Source organism: Clinocottus analis, unplaced genomic scaffold (genome assembly GCF_023055335.1).
Source record: "Clinocottus analis isolate CAN_PGR_092001 unplaced genomic scaffold, fCliAna1.0.p SCAF_17, whole genome shotgun sequence".
NCBI lineage: Eukaryota > Metazoa > Chordata > Actinopteri > Perciformes > Cottidae > Clinocottus > Clinocottus analis.
In genome coordinates, this window is record NW_027175898.1 from 4014775 (window position 1) to 4035027 (window position 20253).

At 44.0% G+C, this 20253-nt stretch overlaps 3 protein-coding genes across 3 annotated transcripts; 2 read left to right on the forward strand and 1 right to left on the reverse strand.

Annotated features, from left to right (window-relative positions):
• The first annotated feature begins 748 nt into the window (after positions 1-748).
• On the forward strand, positions 749-5476 carry LOC137787879 (probable histone deacetylase 1-B). Its single transcript, XM_068580618.1, has 14 exons — positions 749-876; positions 1611-1723; positions 1815-1932; positions 2026-2100; positions 2226-2364; positions 2625-2766; positions 2852-2944; positions 3030-3138; positions 3255-3395; positions 3692-3800; positions 3941-4071; positions 4187-4357; positions 4466-4517; positions 4609-5476. The coding sequence occupies exons 1-14, from the start codon at positions 825-827 to the stop codon at positions 4634-4636; spliced, it is 1473 nt and encodes a 490-aa protein (XP_068436719.1). The 5' UTR covers positions 749-824; the 3' UTR covers positions 4637-5476.
• A 106-nt stretch (positions 5477-5582) lies between these two features.
• On the reverse strand, positions 5583-8395 carry tmem54a (transmembrane protein 54a). Its single transcript, XM_068580619.1, has 6 exons — positions 8306-8395; positions 6978-7174; positions 6748-6807; positions 6227-6421; positions 6000-6137; positions 5583-5905 (listed from the first exon to the last, which is right to left on the reverse strand). Exons 1-6 carry the CDS (start codon positions 8316-8318, stop codon positions 5780-5782), a joined length of 729 nt encoding a protein of 242 aa, XP_068436720.1. The 5' UTR covers positions 8319-8395; the 3' UTR covers positions 5583-5779.
• Positions 8396-12550: 4155 nt separating this feature from the next.
• pabpc4 (poly(A) binding protein, cytoplasmic 4 (inducible form)) lies at positions 12551-20152 on the forward strand. Its single transcript, XM_068580653.1, has 15 exons — positions 12551-13184; positions 15236-15429; positions 16137-16252; positions 17234-17373; positions 17470-17564; positions 17639-17776; positions 17862-17957; positions 18104-18373; positions 18485-18575; positions 18699-18794; positions 18902-19032; positions 19127-19217; positions 19300-19430; positions 19531-19655; positions 19737-20152. Exons 1-14 carry the CDS (start codon positions 12992-12994, stop codon positions 19630-19632), a joined length of 1884 nt encoding a protein of 627 aa, XP_068436754.1. The 5' UTR covers positions 12551-12991; the 3' UTR covers positions 19633-19655; positions 19737-20152.
• The last annotated feature ends 101 nt before the right edge of the window (positions 20153-20253 follow it).

A 20253-nucleotide genomic window follows, 5' to 3' on the forward strand; every position in this document is an offset into this window, starting at 1 on the left:
TATTAAATTCAATCATACTGCATTCTGAACACTGTAGTTTTGATCTTGTTGTCAACATTTTCCTGAGATATACCAATAAATATCAGACAGCCACTCACCTATTTGATATATAGTCTTTCCATGATATTAAGCAGCTGTCATTAAATGTAACTAGTTGCTCAGCACAGGACAGTACTTATGTACACATTTGAAGTACATATCCTTCCTGTTCTTTAGTACTTCCAAATTTTTACTTTTTAATCCGACCATATACTTTTGAGAGGCAAACAAACATATTACATAATGATGCATTGCTATAAACAAACACAATAGGCAAAAGTAGGTTAGGAATTAGCTCCAACTGCATTATTAATGCATCAATTGTAATTATCTTAAAAGATCATAGAAATCAATGTAATACTACAAGAACCATTGTGCTGCTTAATGACATTGTACTACTTCTGCACTTATTGAGTAGTTTTCATTGTGGCATTGCTACTTTTAATAAGTATTGTTTTCCACCAGCCACCATCGCTGGGCAGGTGGTGCAACTGTTCAAAAGTGGAAGTAAGTCAGGGACGAAAGACACTTAACCCCTAATTGCTCCCCGTTGTTGTGTCTGGAGCAAAAATGTAAGTCGCTTTGGATAAAAGCATCAGCTGAATGTAATGGATGTTCACGTCCGTCCACGCGAGTAGCCGCGCGCAGACTGGAGGGCACGCTGTCGCCCCCTGTTGAAATCTGCTGGCATTGCTCTCCATTGATTGGACGCGATACAAACTATCCGCCTCTTGTCGCTGTTGTCTCCTGCAGTGTGCGGGGAAAGCCAGCCAAAAAGCAGTAAAATGGCGCTTAGTTCCCAAGGAACAAAGAAAAAAGTTTGCTACTACTATGACGGTGAGTGCTCGTGTGCCGACACTGTGTCGTGCGGACGCGCGGATGAACGAAATCCGCCACTTCGCGCCAACAAAGGTGTCCGTTTATTGCACCTCTTGCTAACCTGGCACGCTAGCTAGCCGAGCTAGCTCGAGTAGCAGGCGGCTTTCATCTTCTCGGGCTAACCGGGTCGCTAAATCTTCCCCGAGTATCTCATGCCTCGTTGGTATCAACTTCCCCGGAGCCACGGCTCCCCCTCGATGGCGATTTCGGCGGCGTTTGCACACCAGATGTTAGTTTTTGTGCTGAATTAGTTCAGGTCCCTAGCTAAGGAGCTAACAATGGGGGGATATCAGTACTTCATTGTCGCCGCAATTAACGCGAACGCCAGGCTCGCATTAAAATGGCTCATCTCTGCTCCTTTAAACCGGAGGGAGTTCCGCGCAAAAATCACGTTTTACTCGACACGAGTCGGATGCTTGTAACAAAGCGCCACCGTGCAGATGGATAATTGTAGCCAGGCACTTTAGTGCAGTTTCACGGAAGCAATTTGACTGTAGTGTGTTTGTAGTGTCGCTCGCAGGGTCTTTACCGACGTGCATCGGCGCTATCGTTGCATACCGTCACGACCTCAGCGCGACCAGGAAGTCATCCTCCCCGCGTTCACGGGCTACTTTGTGTACACGTTTGTTCAACTTTTTCATGAGAAATTAAACAAACAACTTGTTTGTGTGTTTGTTTTCCCCCCCTCCTAGGTGATGTTGGAAATTATTATTATGGCCAGGGGCACCCCATGAAGCCACACCGCATCCGCATGACCCACAACCTGTTGCTCAACTATGGACTCTACAGAAAGATGGAGATCTATGTATGTCATGTTACAGGCACTGTGCTCCATAGTCCAATGTTTGGCTCTGGCCTTGTGCATCCCAGCAGCTGACCTGTCCTCTGTGTTTCAGCGTCCGCACAAAGCGAGCGGAGAGGAGATGACCAAGTATCACAGCGACGACTACATCAAGTTCCTGCGTTCAATTCGACCGGACAACATGTCAGAGTACAGCAAACAAATGCAGAGATGTAAGTTTGGTCAGGGAGGCGGTTTGATGGAATAAAGAAAAAACGTTTTTCGATGAGCAACAATGTTTTTATGTATTTGCTTCTGCTTTGCAGTTAATGTGGGAGAGGACTGTCCGGTGTTTGATGGTTTATTTGAGTTCTGCCAGCTCTCAGGAGGCGGCTCCGTCGGTAAGTTTCTCTCCATTTAAATACTGCTCAAACAGTGACGTGCTGTGTTGGACCGTTATCATGCCATCACTACCCCAGTAATCAGTAATGTACAAGCGGGTTGATAATTCTTCTCTGTGCTCCAGCCGGTGCGGTGAAGTTGAACAAACAGCAGACAGACATCGCCATCAACTGGGCGGGAGGCCTGCATCACGCCAAGAAGTCTGAGGCCTCTGGGTTTTGCTATGTCAACGACATCGTGCTGGCTATTCTGGAGTTACTGAAGTGAGTACAAAAACCCTACTATAGCCGCTCAAGTACACATTTGTTGAGCACAAGTGGGTGATGCTCTGCATGGTTAATCAAAATGTCTGTTTTGGAAACTGGTTATGAGTTTAGGGTTCCTACCGGTCTCCTAAACAAGCACATTTGTTCTCAAAGTGTTCAAGATCTCATTTCGAATACTTCAAATAGTGGCAAACAAGTTTTTCTCTAAGGCTACATCAAAAGTTTTCGGGCTAAAATGACCCTTTTCATCTTCCCAGATACCACCAGAGAGTTCTGTACATAGATATTGACATCCATCATGGAGACGGCGTGGAGGAAGCCTTCTACACCACAGACCGCGTCATGACTGTGTCCTTCCACAAGTACGGGGAGTACTTCCCCGGCACAGGCGACCTGAGGGTGAGCCTGGAAGTTTGTTTTCACGGAAAGTTCACGTTGTCATCATAGTCACACAGTGAGTTGACATTTGTCTTGTTCTCCGCAGGACATTGGTGCCGGTAAGGGTAAATATTACGCTGTGAATTACCCACTGAGGGACGGGATCGACGATGAGTCTTATGAAGCCATATTCAAACCAGTAAGTACACAAAGACGTGTTGATCGGCGAGGTCTTCCTTGGTGGACACCAGCATTTGAACATGTGGATGTTGTGGTTTGTGTAGATCATGGCCAAGGTGATGGAGATGTACCAACCCAGCGCAGTGGTTCTGCAGTGTGGAGCCGATTCTTTGTCAGGAGACAGGCTTGGTTGCTTTAATCTCACAATTAAAGGTAACTTGAAACAACTCTCTCTCTTCTGATGACACTGAAAATCAATGTGCTCTGCAAATTTCTTCATTTAAATATAACTGAGAAACTTAATCATCCCCCCCCCATGTTGTACTCAGGACATGCCAAGTGTGTGGAGTACATGAAGAGTTTCAACCTGCCACTGCTGATGCTGGGCGGAGGAGGCTACACCATCCGTAATGTGGCCCGCTGCTGGACATATGAGACTGCTGTAGCCCTCGACACCTCCATCCCCAACGGTGAGTCTTTTATGTGCATGCTGCACTGAATACAATTGGTCTGTTTTCTTTAATTTGAGAGCATATTTCTTTGTGGTGGTGATCTAGCACCATCTCGGTAAACAAACATTATACAGTGTATTGGAGATAACTAAATATTGATGACAAGTCAATTACCAGATCCTTTTGACCATAGCCATGAGGTATTTAAGTAGCATTATGTGTCCAACAGGTGGAAATGAAAAAATAGTATTGAAGAATAGTAGCCTCATACAAATGGTAAAATAACTTTAAAATGTTTTATCTCAACTTGACAGAGCTCCCATACAATGACTACTTTGAGTACTTCGGACCAGACTTCAAGCTGCACATCAGCCCCTCCAACATGACCAATCAGAACACCAATGACTACCTGGAGAAGATCAAGTGAGTGCATCAGACTGCCTTTCTCTCTCTTTTTTTTATTTTAAACTTGTGTTGTGAAAAAGTTGAGAACTTCACAGGTAAAGTTTTGCGTCTCCGGTCGTTTAGTGGTCTGTAAGTTCAACCTTCTTTCTGTCCTCTAGGCAACGCTTGTTTGAGAACTTGCGTATGCTGCCCCACGCCCCGGGAGTCCAAATGCAGGCCATCCCCGAGGACGCTGTGCAGGAGGACAGTGGTGACGAGGAGGAGGATGACCCCAACAAACGCATCTCCAGTAAGAACCTCTTCCATAGGCCTAATGGTCCATTAGACTTTATCTTGCAGTTCACCTTTTTGAAACGATAGATTTCCATGTTTTGATTCAACGCTTTCCCTTTGTTGATGTTCAGTCCGTGCTCATGACAAGAGGATAGCATGTGAGGAGGAGTTCTCTGACTCGGAGGATGAAGGCGAAGGAGGCCGCAGAAACGCGGCCAGCTTCAAGAAATCCAAGCGAGCCAAAACCGAAGGAGAGAAAGAGGGAGAAGAAAAGGAGAAGAAGGGTGAGGAGGAAACAAAAGGTATTTATCCCTTTTCTATTTTTACATGTTCAATCCCCTCGTGTCATTTTTGTTTTTCAAAGAGAAAAGTGCATCCTATTAACGTTTTAAGTCTGATTTCTTTTATAGAAGTAAAAGAAGAAGAGAAAGTGCCAGAGGAAGAGAAAATGGACACCTCAAAGTGAGAAACAGTGCCCGCACGTATTAACAGTGTTGTTCAGGAAGTGGCTTATTGGGTGTGTTAATCATGTCCTTTCTCTGGCTCCTTTCAGGCCAAAAGAGGAGTCCAAGACACCCTGAGGTCCTCAGCAGCCACTGATGCCAAGGCAACTGATCAGAACGCATCTTAAAGCAAGATTGTTTTGAGTAAATCATCTTTCCAGGCTGCTGCTGTTGAACACAGTGAAGAACTATATCTTTGTAATGAGACCCCACCCCCTCAAAATGGGATGGGGCTCCAAACGTTTTCTAGGACACCTTTTCAACCTTACCCGTTTATGGACCGAGGTCAAACTGAATATTTCTTTTGTATGCTTTCTCATTTTTTTATTATTAATCTTTTTATTCTATGACTTTTGCTTTTCCCTTGTGATGTAATTCTGTAAAAATGGCTTAGTACATGTATGCTTTTATATATCTGATGGATTTAATTTATTTAAATCATAGATATTTTTGGCTACTGTTTTGTCTTACAGTCCCACTTGTCATGTGTCTTTAAAATGCAGTTGAAGCATGTTTATACAATAGATCCTTTTCTGTAATACATCTGTGTCACTGGTTGTCTGCTGAGGTCACCAAGAGGGTTGTGTATACCCGAGTACCTTTTTAACATGGCACAATGAAAGTGAAATTACAGTTCTATTTAGTTTATTTAGTATATGTCCTTTAACATTGACATCTTTGTGGGACTCTTGCAACAAAATATTACAATTGTGTCCTGTCACATAATTGCTGGTGGCAGGCTTAGATTCCACTGAAATTTGGACTTAAATATCCAGAGTATAGTACTGTTAAAAGCAAGACAAATGCCAGGATTCATTTCTTGTATATATTTGTATTCTGAAAAAAAATGTAATCTGATAGACCCCAGTGTGTGTTGGCCACACTTTTTACACCAATAAAAACTGCCCGGAAAAGTTATGTCTCTTTGTTCTGTTACGTTTTTCAAAATAAGATTGTTAATAAAAGATCTGGTCTGAAAAAAAATTTCAGCGCTCGATATATTTATTTTCAAGGCAATACACAGTTCACACAATATCTGACGATTTTAATAACAAACCAAAAGCAGTATTTTATCAGAGGGAAATAAAATGTCATTTCTGACAAATGTCTTCCGACATTTAATCTGTAACAGACAAACACTCGATACAAACATCACAGATGTTGTTTCATTTGATCCAGTTGGGACGGGCGGTTTCCAACCTATCGTTAGGTTTGGCGGGTTCAGAGCCAGGCGCTCTGCTCCACTGCAACGTCGTCCAGCAGTTCCTCCTGCTCCGCGGGCCCAGGTTCAGCATCGCTCTCTGGATCCCGTATTGGTGGCAACGACGGAGTTTCTGGTCTGTGCACCTGAAACATGAATTTAATTTAGAGGCTACCGCACATAACATCTGCCTGTCACGATTAACGCAGGTCTAGAGTCAGTGATCCGACAGCAACTTACCCTCCTGCCCCGGATCGGCCGCTTCCTGCACGGACAGAGGTAGAGGAATGACGTACAGGCAGCAAAGCAGCGGAAAGAGAAGACCATTTCCACCACGGACACCAAGATGAGAGGCACCCACAGAATGATCGTGGTGCTCTGGATGACAAAAGAATAAAAAAAGATGACGGCACAATCCCTTTAATCAATAAACACTTCTTTCTTTTTTTTGCAGTATCTCAACTTACATAGAGCCGGGTTGGGTCGAAGGGGCATTCGTATGTGACGCTGGAGGAGCCCTGATCATTTCCAGAAAAGATGCAGTGTGTTAGCAGGCCCACTCCATGGTTAGTGATGGCTTTTACCATTGAAACTGACAAGGCCAGGGTGGATGCAATCGACAAGAGACCTGCCAGAAAGCTGAAGACCAGCAAGACCCACTGCTGCAAGGACAACACAACATGAGCATGTTAGTCAGTGAAAACAACACTGGATAAGGTTGAAAGACACTTTTCCTCACAACAAACAACAGGGCTTTTCAATGTCAAGTATATGTCAAAGTGAAGCTCGAGGAACATGGAGGGGAAATCCCAGTAAGTCCACGACCTCTGTGTGCATGTTCCTATTCATACAGGCATCATCTGCGGTGTGTTTACACACACATGCACGAATTGAAAAACAGAGGGCAGGTTCTAACAAGAGCCAGAAAATGTCAGATGTGCGTGCTGAATGGAGAAGCTGTGCCAAAGAGGGGGAGAACCGGACTCACCAGGATCCTGTTCCTCTTGTTTTTGGACAGGACAATGGCAGTTATTCCACCTAGAATTCCCTAAGGGGCACAAGAAGTCCACCAAAAAAAGAAGAAAGATAGTTCATTCATCCCAGATACAGATGACGCATTACTAAAAAATATGGTTTTAAATCACCATACGCTATAAAATAAATATAAATTAGCTTTTAAGCTCCTTCACACACACGGGAAGTGTTCACACCACTTACCACCAAGCCTGCCACAATAGCAATGACATTAGAGATGGCGTACACCATGGTCCGGGCCAGAACGTGCACGTTGATGTGCCTGAGCACAGCGCCGTGCACCAGCGCTCCAAGAAGAAAGTTAACGTGGCCCACTAGCACCAACCCCAGCCCCATCTTCATCAGGGCCTTGTTGTCCTTGAGGTTGGCACAGCATACTCCTAGAGGAAGCAGAAATTTGCCATTTCAACTTTATAACCTAAACTTGATTTACTGCCAACACGATATTAAAGCTAATCCTTACGATGTTTGTACAAGAGTCCATATTGCCACACTGAAGCGTTTGACTCTAATCACATATTAGGTATATGTAAATACTGTGTGTGAGCATCAGTGTTGGTGGCAGGAACACAGCATGAGAAATGAAATCATAAAGAAAAGTATTCAACGTGATCCAAAATACAGAACGAGCTCTGTGACTGCAGTACATTGAGAGTTTGTGGTTTCAGCAGAACGAAAGAAGAAAGAAAAAAGTGGGCCAGTGGTTATTACACCATGAGAACACTTCCAATCATCTAACCAACCCCTGCAGAGATGGCTGAAGATCTCACTCCCCCCCCTGCAATGCTGCAAAATGCTGCAGCTATGGAGACAAACTCAGATCACCCATAACAGCCCACCCCCTCCTGAACCACACAGGACAAAGCTTTGAGTTGGGTAATCAAACATCCACCACCATGGTGAACTGGCCTGAGGGGGTCAGGAAGAAACACATGTCTGCCACTGGTCTGTCTCATTCAAACCTTTGTCTGGGTACTGGAGAGAAAAAAGGTGACTGTTTTGGTTATAATATTGTTTGTCTAAAGTTCGCTGCAACAGAAACGCTGATAGAATATAAACCGTCATGCAGTGACTGTATCCAACTCAATATAGCCTTCATTCCAATATCTTATTATCTGAGAATTACACTTGCATCTTGCTTGATATCTGACACTTTGTTTAGGTTGTATACAGTCACGACAGGATGTGCACTGTATGACCCATACTGTAACTACACAACAACCTCCTGAATGCCAGCAAGCCTGCGCAATGGTTTCCCAACAGGTTTAATTTAGGTGAAACTCCTCCAAAAGAACAACTATCAGGCCGCCCCTGTGAGAGGCTCAACAACTTAGTTAGTTAGAAAGCTTTTTATTGATATTGACAAAAAAAAAAGAAAAGGTATCGCACTGCGTTCCGTCATCCAAACACCAGAAACTACATCTCAGGTGACGACTGCGCAGACCACGCCTAAAAACTTTCGCACGCAACACGTATTCTTCCGTCACTTAAGCACGTGAAAGTAGACTTACCTAAATTCACCATGGCGGATTGTACGTCAACTTTGGATCATATTAGTGTGCAACTACGAGAAAAGTCATTTCTGACAGCTTGTTTGGCACTACGTTTTTGTGTGCGTCGATGTCTTCCTCTGCTGCCGCTCACCTGCGGACACACTGGCGCTGCCTTCCGCCTACCTGCGCGGAAGCTCCGCCCCAAAGCACGTTCACAGGACAAGAAGAGGGGGGGATTATTTATCTGATAACAAAATACAAACACATGCAACTCTGTCCCCATTAGCAGTTAATTGCATTGATACGTTGGCTGTCTATCACTTGAAAAAAAGTCAAAATTATAACAAGAAGAATGCCTATAATAATTTCTATTAAGCTACCTGTAGTACAGTTTCAAACCAGCTTCACCTTCACCAGGCCCAACATTAATTCACATTAATGTCACTCTCATTATTCCAGTAATGTATTTTGAACTGAGCCAGTCTGGAGCCTTACTTGTGGTTTAAGTTTTTGAATGTAGGACATACGTCATATTTAAATACACTTGTTACTTTCACATTACGGTTACATTTCACCTTAAAGCACTGTTGTAATTGTATATTCTATTGTAGATTTCATTGTAAATTTCAACATGCTCCCATTTCTTGCATTCTGTTTATTTGTTTAATGTTATGCACCAACGCCATGACAAATTCTTTCTATGTGAAAACACACATGGCAATAAATGGGTCTGATTCTGATTTTGTAAAAGAGTCTCTTTAAACTGTCGTATTGCTACTTTCACCCCCGTGCAATGTGTCCGTATACAGTTAAGCGTGATAATTTAGTCACCTGGGTCTTTGAATGTGTAAATGTGACCTGGACCACACACACACACACACACACACACACACACACACACACATATAATCTATCTATATATCTATATCTATTTGTCTGTCTGTCTGTGTATATATATATATATATATATATATATATATATATATATATATATATATATATATATATATATATATAAATAAATAAATAAATGTACTATGTGCAAGTAATACCAAAGTTATAGGTGAGTTGGACATTTTTCTTCTTCAAGTGAAAAAGCTATTATTGCAAATGGGACGGACTAAATTCAAGACGATGACTTTAGCTGTCAGAGCTTCACAAAGACCCTGGATATCGGACATATTTGCAGTCAGGAACAACATGAACAAAATACACAATTTCCACATTTGTACTTTTTTTCAACAACATAAAAAAAAGCATTTTGTTTGTGTCTCGTTAGCCTCGTTAGCCTCGTTAGCTGGATTGCCAGCACCTGTCCCCCCTGCCGCTGCACCCTATTAATGACACACCTGGGCTGTGAGGGCCATCAGAGTGCTTGACCCACTTTGAAGTTTGCAATGGGGACTTGGAAGCTACTGCTGTGCCTCCTTCTGGGACATTACAGTGCTGCTCAGATCGTAACAAAGAAGCAGGATGCCACATTTTTCAGTGATGTTCCAGGTTTTTTTAAGGGCATCATCCCTTTCCCCTTTGGAAAAGATTACGACTTCACTAATCTGGACACCATCTTCAGCTCGTGGCGGTCTTGGACCCCTGACATTCAAGTGGTCACCGATTTGCCGCCCATCCCCGTCGTTCCCAGTGTAGAAGTGTTTTGCGATGAATCCAAGCTCACTGTGCTGGTTGATAAGCGCTCCAATGGTCTCGCACTGACCAGGGAGAAGATGCAGTTGGGTGACGGCTGCTACAGCAACAGAGAGCTGCCAAACCAATTTGTCTTCACTTACAGTTTGGATGAGTGTGGCACGACACCTGTGGTGAGTTGACACACAGTTTTTACGAGCTACTCTTATTTCCACAGCTTTGTGAAGTCGCCTCTGTTACTGCCACACAGATGCTGAATGGCTTGTTGATGTTTACCAACTCTCTCCACTTGAACCTCAATTTGCCGCCCACCACCTGGTGGCAAACCCATCCCACAGTGCAGCTCTCTTGTGTCCCGAAAAGGTTTGTCTACTGACTTACTACATCCTTTGCAAGTGGCCACAAATGACCGGACTGAAGGAGAATACATGTCTTTCCAGGCCATATCCAAACTTCTTTGCCCCAACGGCATCGCTTGAATATAGCAAGATATTTAACATCAAAGCCATGAATCGTGAGTAATGTGACACTAACATAAGCTTTTTGGTTGGCTTGTTTTCAGTCACAACTGTTTTTTTGTTTTTTTGATGATCCTGCAGCATCTTGGACCGGCCCTGCAGACTCTAATGTCTATGAAAGAGGTCAGGTTGTCAACCTCCAGGTTTCTGCCAAAACCAGGCTGAAGCGGGAGCAGCTGTTCATCCAGTCCTGTTTTGTGTCTGCGTCTCCTGAGCCTCAGACCAGGCCCAGGCATGCGGTCGTAATGAATAAAGGGTACGCAGTCCGTCTAATTCATTTCAATGTTTGTCCATACTCTAATCTCCGGTGATATCGTTGCTCTCTGCCAGGTGCACGGCCCGATGGGGTTCCCACAATATTGTCGTACACTTTGTGGCCTCCGACAGAGCGGATGTAGTTGATTTTGTTCTTGACACATCTTTTCTCATTTCTGAGGTGAGTCTTACTCTATTTATTTTTAGCATGTTTGTCAGTGTGTCTTTGTTCGTTTTTTACTGTATGACCTTGTCATCTCTTTTCTCTCGTAGCTGTACATCCACTGTAGTGTCCTTATCTCAGACCAGGGGGTCAACTTTGGCTCTAAATCCTGCAACTATAACATGATACAGTCAAGGTATTGCTACATTAGATGTAGTAGGTGAGTGTTTTGTATTTATGACTAAAAGATTCCTCTTTTTAGATGGGAGGACCTGAGTGGAAATTTGGAAGTGTGCGAGTGCTGTACGTCAAGGTGTAAAGGGCTTTCACTCGGGCACCTTCCTGAAGGTCAGTGTTTTGTCGAAAGGTGTAGTGATAAATGGACTTGTTGGTTTCTGCTCTCTTTAACTCCTCGGGGATTGACCCAGCATCTCGTTTCAGGCGCCAAGGCCATCGTCAGCGCTGGTCCCTTAGTCATTGTGGACAAACCCCCTGCACCGAAAGAAGCCTCCAGCGCGCCCGTTGCAGACGCCATGCAGTCTGAACGTGCAGTGACCGAGGACACGCTTGTTTCTGGGAACTCTGCATTAAAACATCCTCAGGGTGTGGCGGTTGTGAGCCAGGAGCAAGATGCCCCAACGGCCCTTTGGCTGCCTGCGCAGGTGCGAGATACTGAACACAGCGAGGAGATCAGTTCTGGTTCTGGGGATAATTTGACAAAGTCACAGACAAGTGACACTATGTTGCATGAGCTTCAACCTATAACCACAGACCAGGAGCCTCTTCTGAAGACGACCACTGGCATGGTCAAAGATGAAACTGAACTGGGAAGTGATGATCCTAAGTGGGATTTAAATTCTCTTATACTGGTCGATGGATGGTTAACTCCTCCACAAACTGAAACGGCAGCTTTTGCCGAGGACTCTCAAAGAAAAAAGCGCATTGGTAGATCTGGAATATCTGAGACGGAGGTGCGACAAGATGTTGACGTCCCCCTGACGGCTGACATGAACGCAAATGTCCTCGACCAGAACTGTTGTAAAACAATGGTAGAGGAGCTGGCAGTGATGCCCCAAGAAGAAGCCCAACCCATAGTTCGCTCAAAACTCCAGTTTTCCAAAGGCACCGATGGATCGCAGACACTGAGTTATGAGGAAGAAGTGCTGAGACGACAAGAGAGTAAAGGTGTGATCAGAAGATTTTGGCTGGATGGGATTAAAAGAACATCTGAGCCCGGACAACGAGGACTGCACTCAACTTTTCTGGATTTGTTGAGGTAGCTAATTGTGTTATGTCTCTGCCTATTATGTCTTTGCATGTTTCTTTGACTAATTTGTGTCTCCCTCTCTCAGGATGATGGACAAAGCAGAATAATTGTATCTTAATATTCTATAATGGCGATTTAATAAACTCAAGTATTGAGTAAAAGTGCTGACTAATTTGTTTTTTTTCCCCACCTGCCTTTCTAAAGTAGAAAAAAAACAGACTGCATGGTTTGAGCATAGCACCCAGATGTCGCTGTGGGGAGCTGGGCTCTGCAGTTACACTGGAGAGTGCGCGCGCTCCCTTTTTTTTTCTTTTTTTTTTTTCTTTTTCTTTTACAACGCATGCTCAGTAGTGCCCTTTTTTTCCTATCCCATGTGTGACCCTGGTCACTGTTTCCTCCGCACTGCCACCCTCTATAAAGTGCCCACGAGTTCCCTAACGCAGTCTCTTTCCCTGGCCACGAAACAACCGTGAGTGTCTAACTCACCGTTCTTGAAAAACTTAAAATTAAAAAAAAAATAAAAATCCACAAAATCTTTATAAAAACAAGAATATTTACTTAAAGAAATACAAAAATTAAATTAAAAAAAAAGCAAATACTAATAAAACCCAAAAAAACTGAAGTGAGTTGGCGTCTACCAAAGGAAGAAATACTTCAGAAAAGATCATTATTATCGTGATTTTTCAGGGGTTTTTTTTTTTTCTTTTTTTCTTCAAGCTGGACCAAAGAGCCAGCTGTCTTATCATTTGAGCAAATTGACGCGCAGTTCGGACTCGGACTACAGCTCTCACCGGCTTTTTGTTTCCCTGGCTTTTTGATCGGAGCCTGGCATTCATTCACATTGTGATCTCCGAGATATGAACACGGAGACCGGGAGTTATCCGATGGCTTCTCTCTACGTTGGCGACCTGCACCCCGATATCACGGAGGCGATGCTGTATGAGAAATTCAGCCCAGCCGGACCGGTGCTCTCGATTCGGGTGTGCCGCGACATGATCACCCGGCGGTCCCTCGGATACGCTTATGTGAACTTCTCTCAGCCCGCGGACGGTAAGAAACCTGGCAGGTGACCACCGCGTCGTTTGAGCACATTGGCTGCTTGCTGCATGCGGATGTAAGACGCAGAAAGCCTGCATCCCTCCAAATATCCACAATGTCACCATATATGCGTTCAATGTCAGCCGTGAGTCGGTCTGCATGAGCAAATGCAAAATCTGGGACACGCCAGCAATGAATCAAAAAGCACTGGACTTTAACTAAAATGTATTTATACAGTCAAAGTAAGACGAGCAGCTCCCCAGACCCATTGGAGGACTCATTTTGACCCATATAAGCATGCCCCAGTTGTTCTATACTCCTCACTCCTGTCACTGCCAGAGGTAAAGCACACACACACGTATAGTGAACAAACACCCCAAACACAACATTTGGATTAAAAGTCTTTGCAGACCCCACTTAATCTGCCCAGAATTACCTATTTTTAAAGGGCCACGGAATAAAACTAATTCCAATTGCCCTCTGAGAAGGGACAAGCACAGCTGAAGAATAACCCCTGCACTGCCTGCTCTATGTCTCACGTGTATTATCTCCATTCATAGCAAAGACTTGATCCTATGTCTGATTGGATTGGATTCCAGTTTCACTTTAAAAATGATCCGAGTCAGACCGTTGGTTTACCTGTGATGTCCTAACCACTTGGGATGTGTCATTTGTTAATCCACGGGAATGCCATTAAAGCATTGAGCAACAGTAGCAGGTGTTGTGGTTGTCTTAGAGGCCCAGCAATACTGTTTACATTGTGTGGACTTCTTTTCCTCTTGTCAACGTTAAACAGCTGTCGGTCTGTGTGTGAGTTGCCAAAAGCTGGAGTAATAGTGGGTTACGAATCAAGGGAGTAGGCATCTCTCACTTGAAAAAATGTAAGAAGGGCCACGGGTGAGAAGACACCATTTGGAAGTGTAGACATGAGGGCATTCTTGTGGAGTGTCTCTTCCCTATCAATGGTAGAGAATGCTCTACTCATACTCCATGCCAGCACATACCTCCCAGGACCCCTCTCTAAATATAGAACATCTTTCTGAGCGGCCCAAAAAGTGCCTGGCAGTAACACGTTCGAGCTCTTAAAATGACAGAAATGGTTATCAGCGACTGGTAATTCAACGGTGTTGAAATTTTACAGAATGGCGTCACCCAACATATGGACCGTGCATTACGTGGATCACGTTGGGCCCTTTTTAAAACTAGGATTTCCACTCTAAACCTTCGAGAAGACCACATGTTTGAAAGCGGTCACACACCTTCTCTGAGCACACGAGCTGTAAAGTACAATTGCGAGCCAAACTGCTGATGCCAGCAGACGCAAGGCAGCTCCGTTTTGTTTACCAGACACTTTTAGCTGGAAAGCCCGGCGTGTGTGTGTGTGTTACTGTGGAGTGACTGAACAAAAGGATGTTTTGGCATGTGTGCCCGAGAGCGATAGACAGAGAGAGAAATGGTACACATGTGAACCTCTGCGATTCAATTGGGTTCAAATAAGACAATGTTTTGATCAAATAAAACATATTATAGCTTAATCCCACAATTTAAGCCTGTTTTTTGCATTGTCGGGCCCTCTGCGTTGCTACTGCAGCAGGCCTAGGTGGGACGTGGCCCAGCAGCATGTGGCGAGCAAGAGAAAGGGGGACATGTGCTCCCAGCTTGCCCACTGCAGCTGTCCCCCACACTTGTCCCAGCTGCTCATCTGCCACATGGTCTACTGCAGTATCATACCCGTATTACATGTGCCTTGTTAATGGGCTGGCATTAGGGATTCTCAATTTTAACACACACACACACACACACAGGTGCACAAACAGACTCAGACTAACACGTGTCACTGTGTAGCTTCATGTTATTCCTCTGGAGGTGTTATCAAGGCAATGCTGTGTTTGCGGTTTTAACGGGACTGCTGCATGAAAGCGGCGCAATGTCAGATTCTTGTCCATGATAGGTGGAAGCATGTTTTTTAATATACAAACAAGTGACTGATATGTTCTTATGACTCATTGCTCCATATAAACAAGCAGCCATGACCTTTCCCTCTCTGCCCCTCCTCCCTCCAGCTGAGAGAGCGCTGGACACCATGAACTTTGACGTGGTAAAAGGGAAGCCAATCAGAATCATGTGGTCCCAACGAGACCCCTCCCTCAGGAAATCTGGAGTGGGCAACGTGTTCATCAAAAACCTTGACAAGTCCATTGACAACAAAGCCCTGTACGACACCTTCTCTGCCTTTGGCAACATCCTCTCCTGCAAGGTATAATCAGCATGAACGCAACTGAGGTGGATGGAAGAAAGGGGAGTTTTATACTATATGTATTCCCACTTCTGGGAAAACTGTTCCTGCGCAGCAAATTTCACACAATTTGTGCATAAATTAAATTACAAGTTTGAATGATGTTCTCATGCTCTTAAAACATTTTAAACTTATACACTGTCTTGTCAGCAATGCTTATACATTTTAGGAAAGTCACATTCTTTTCAGAAAGTTAGTTAAGAAGAACAATACCACTATGACAGTTAAATATGAAGCTGCAGCTGGTTAGCTTAGCTTAGACGGGACACTGGGGAATCAAGTAGCCCGGCTTTTCACAAAGGTGACAAAATGCTCCCAAAAGCTCACAAATGAACCGTAATATATATCTTGTGTAAGTGTAAAACTGGCAAATAACCCCTGTAAAATCGCAAAATTCCACTTTTTAAACTTTTTTTTTTTTTTTACACGGATTGAACATGTTTGTTTGTACTGAGTGTAGCTTGTTGTTTTCCCACTGTTTTTTATCTTTATGCTAAGCTAGGCTAACGGGCTGCAGCTTCAAAGTCAGCAGAGCGATTTGAGAGCTGTATTGTATCTTCTCGTCTCAGCAAAAGAAAAAGCTAACTAGCATGTTTCCCCAAAATCTCAAAATGTTGCTTTAAAGCTTATAAACTGGATGAACATTTACATGTCTTCTTCTACTCCAGGTGGTGTGCGATGAAAATGGCTCCAAGGGCTACGCCTTTGTCCACTTTGAGACCCAGGATGCTGCTGACCGGGCCATTGAGAAGATGAACGGCATGCTTCTGAATGACCGCAAGGTGTGAGTGTCTGGTCATCTACGATATGGGGTCAAAGGAGCGTTCATTATTGATTGTATTTTTAAAGAAGTTAACTTGAACTTTAACATTACTTTAACAGTACTTCACAGTTCTGTTGACTTTGAAAGTTCATCTGTAGAGAGTGCAGTACTTGAGCTCATGGTCGTAATAGTAGTAGCTTTTATTTGTTTCAATGTGTTGTTTTTGTGTGTGTATAAACCTGGCTCGTTCGTTTTACACGTATTGAGTGAACTGACATTTTGTGTCTTTTTTCAGTCGGTGAGTTTGTGTGTGTGAATAATCTGACTAATAAGCTCATCTCTCAATACCGCCAGTGTGACGATAACCTCTGATCTGATAGATAACGAATTAAAAGCTCCTACTCACTCTTATCTTTCCTGCCAGACGCATTTTATGTTGCCTCATTTGTCCACTCGCTGGTCACCCGTCTCGGAGTGTTCGTATGTATGTATGTGTGTGTGTGTGTGTATGACCACGCTTGTGTGTTTTTAGTGATGGATCGAATGCAGGAATGCAATACTGGATGGCGGAAGGGGAGAGGTCGTCATAGCAAGGTATATAAGATAATTTGGTCCTCCTCAGCTTCACTTTGTACTGTGAGACTCTGTTCCTCCATCCCTCTCCATCCATCTCCTCATCAAGTTTTGGACCAGGGATTAAGATGGTTGTCACTGTGATGTCTAGCATGCCAACATGTCTGCCTGCCTCTGGTGATATTAACCGCTGATGGATGTTTTTATTATTGTTGACACCAGGAATGATGACATGGTGACATAGCTGTGAATTTGTTTTTCGTGGATGTTGTCCTTGTCCTCTCTTTTACTTGCCCTGCTTGCGTGGTCCAGGTCGTCTTCTCCAGGATCAAGTGTTTTTGAAATCGGAAAAAGGATCCTAGTGTGTTTCTCATTTCTGTTGGGAATGTTTTACAAGAGTGTGCTTCGCTGCTCTCCCTGCGTCTTCAGGTTCGTGGGCCGTTTCAAATCTCGCAAGGAACGGGAGGCTGAACTTGGTGCCAAAGCCAAGGAGTTTACCAATGTCTACATCAAGAACTTTGGAGATGAGATGACTGATGACCAGCTGAAGGAGGTTTTTGACAGATATGGTAAAATGCGACGAGATAAATGAGTATTGCTCCAAACTGTTGTGTGGTCTAGTTCTGCTATCTTACATCCACTCATCTGACCTTTAACCTCTGCAGGTAAAACACTCAGTGTGAAGGTGATGATAGACCCCACCGGCAAATCCAGAGGCTTTGGCTTCATTAGTTATGAGAAACATGAGGATGCTAACAAGGTACTTTGGCCCCAATGCAAATGAACCAAGTCTTTATTGATATTTACCTGAGATAATTATGATTTTGTCCAAAGGCTGTAGAGGAAATGAATGGCAGCGACCTCAACGGCAAGACTGTGTTTGTGGGCCGGGCTCAGAAGAAGATGGAGCGGCAGGCGGAGCTGAAGAGGAAGTTTGAGGTGCTGAAACAAGAGAGGATCAGCCGTTATCAGGTCTGTAGGAATGAATCCAATCAGTATTAACACTCATCCTGTTAGCTACTATGAATGTATCATGATTGTCCGTCTTTGGTTTCAGGGTGTTAATCTTTACATTAAGAACCTGGATGACACCATAGATGATGAGAAACTGCGCAAGGAGTTCTCTCCATTCGGGTCTATAACAAGTGCTAAGGTGAGAAGGATCAAACAGATGCTGCAATGCATCGCCACCGGAGAAATGCTAATGCATCACTGCAATATGAATAAAACAACAGTGCTGTAAACAACAACAACATTGTGAGTTTGAAATGACCCAGACACAATCTGTCTCCATATTAGGTGATGCTAGAGGAGGGTCGCTCCAAGGGGTTCGGCTTTGTCTGTTTCTCCTCCCCCGAAGAGGCCACCAAGGCCGTGACTGAGATGAACGGGCGCATTGTTGGCTCCAAACCCCTCTACGTGGCTCTCGCTCAGCGCAAAGAGGAGCGCAAAGCCCACCTCACCAACCAGTACATGCAGCGCATTGCCGGCATGAGGACCATGCCGGCTAACGCCATCATCAATCAGTTCCAGCCCGCCAGTGGCTACTTCATGCCAGCTGTGCCTCAGGTGTGGGAATCAAAGTGTGTTAACACAACTGCTTTTTGGAGTGTATTTCCCAAGGGTGATAATTTTGTGTCATTAGGATAGGACTAAATTTCACCTACTTGTACCCACCAGGCCCAGAATAGGACTACATACTATGCACCCAATCAGATGGCTCAAATGCGACCCAACCCCAGATGGCAGCAGCAAGGGGGCAGAGGTCAAGGTGAGCACATGGCATCATGTAACATACATAGGTTTACTGTAATGTAGCTATTTAAAACATATCAATGCTATTAAGTTGTGTATTGCGTCTAATTGTTTTGGGCTCTACTTCTGTCTCTCCCAGGTGGCTACCAAGGGATCCCCAGCTCGCTGCGTCAGCCAGGACCCCGTGCCAACCTGAGACACATGAGCCCTGGTGGCGGCTCACAAGGCCCACGAGGTACGTTCAGTTACAACAACTGATTAACTCTGATGTCATAACCACTACGTATACAGAAGAGGTTGTCACCCCACTGACTCCTGCACCACTTTCCTCTCTGCTGCTAGCCTCCGGCCAGACCATGGCTCCTCGTCCCTCAATGGGAGTCCCCGGACCCCGGGCCATGCCTCCTTACAAATATGCCAGTGGTGTCCGTAACCCCAACCCCCAGGTGGTGCAACCTATTGCCTTACAGCAGGTATGAGCGACAGACCAATCACATCATCTTGAGTTCCTATCATATCCAGCTCTCTGTATATTTCTTCCTTATGTTATCTATCCGTCCTTTCTAGGCTCAGCCAGCCGTGCACGTTCAGGGCCAGGAGCCTCTCACGGCCTCCATGCTGGCTGCTGCGCCCCCTCAGGAGCAGAAACAGATGCTTGGTAAGACTCCCGTTACATAATTAATGAACTGTAATGATTCAGGTTCTCAGTAGGTTGACTCATTCTCAATTGTTCCAAACAGGTGAGCGTCTTTTCCCGCTGATTCAGTCCATGCATGCCAACCTGGCAGGAAAGATCACCGGCATGTTGCTGGAGATTGACAACTCTGAACTGCTGCATATGCTTGAGTCCCATGAGTCTCTGCGCTCAAAGGTATTTGGCTAGCTTCATCTTTGCATTAATGTCACACTGAAATGTCCGTTTATCCATATACATGTGTCATTATTCATGTTTGATGTTATGTTTGCACAAGGTGGAAGAAGCTGTCGCCGTGCTTCAAGCCCACCAAGCAAAGAAAGATGCCACCCAAAAAGTGGGCAGCATAGCTCCTACTGTTGCTGCTGCCACATCCTGAAGACTGCCTGCTGGATTGAATTGGTATGAATTAACATAATCACTCAAGCTATTCAAACATAATATTTTTTGTGGTAGTAATTAAATGTCATTATGTTGTTTCAGGGCACAGAAAAATGAGCAGAGATGCAGAGGCAGACTACACAGACTCCAAACACCTGATTCCTCTGAAGAATCAGCAATAATGAAGAAAAAAAAGTATAATATGATAAAAAATATAATAAAAAAATAACAATACTTTAAAATTTTGAAAACTATTGCTTTATTAGTTAATAATTTTTCTAATTCTGTAAAATGATTAAACTGCTTACCAAAATCAATGATGCACATGAATCTTGAATGAAGTTCCTTCATCTTGTGGCAAAGGAGATAAATCGTTCCTACCAAAGGAATATGAGCCTTGTTCATTTTCTTTGCTTCAAATTTGTATGTTTGATTTGAAACGATGGACTCTTCTTCCATCCTATTATGTTATCATGGGTGTGTGGTATTCTCAATAAAAGGATGATATATCAAGGGAACTACTGTTGTGTTATGTTAATGCTTACATATAGACTACTGTTTTTCTGTTTGAAGTGTGTATCTGACACACACTTATCTGTCAGTAATGAACAGAGAAGGC

Bases quoted from the DNA above. Each gene is read 5' to 3' on its own strand.
- tmem54a (XM_068580619.1), bottom strand. The intron at 6,138-6,226 runs GTAAGTTGAGAT...TTTGTCATCCAG, and splicing joins TCGACCCAACCCGGCTCTAT to AGCACCACGATCATTCTGTG. The intron at 5,906-5,999 runs GTAAGTTGCTGT...TTCATGTTTCAG, and splicing joins GGCCGATCCGGGGCAGGAGG to GTGCACAGACCAGAAACTCC.
- pabpc4 (XM_068580653.1), top strand. From the start codon at position 12,992: ATGAACACGGAGACCGGGAGTTATCCGATGGCTTCTCTCTACGTTGGC. The intron at 17,565-17,638 runs GTACTTTGGCCC...TTTTGTCCAAAG, and splicing joins AACATGAGGATGCTAACAAG to GCTGTAGAGGAAATGAATGG. The intron at 19,431-19,530 runs GTATTTGGCTAG...TGTTTGCACAAG, and splicing joins ATGAGTCTCTGCGCTCAAAG to GTGGAAGAAGCTGTCGCCGT.
- LOC137787879 (XM_068580618.1), top strand. From the start codon at position 825: ATGGCGCTTAGTTCCCAAGGAACAAAGAAAAAAGTTTGCTACTACTAT. The intron at 3,139-3,254 runs GTAACTTGAAAC...TGTTGTACTCAG, and splicing joins CTTTAATCTCACAATTAAAG to GACATGCCAAGTGTGTGGAG. The intron at 3,801-3,940 runs GTGAGTGCATCA...TCTGTCCTCTAG, and splicing joins GACTACCTGGAGAAGATCAA to GCAACGCTTGTTTGAGAACT.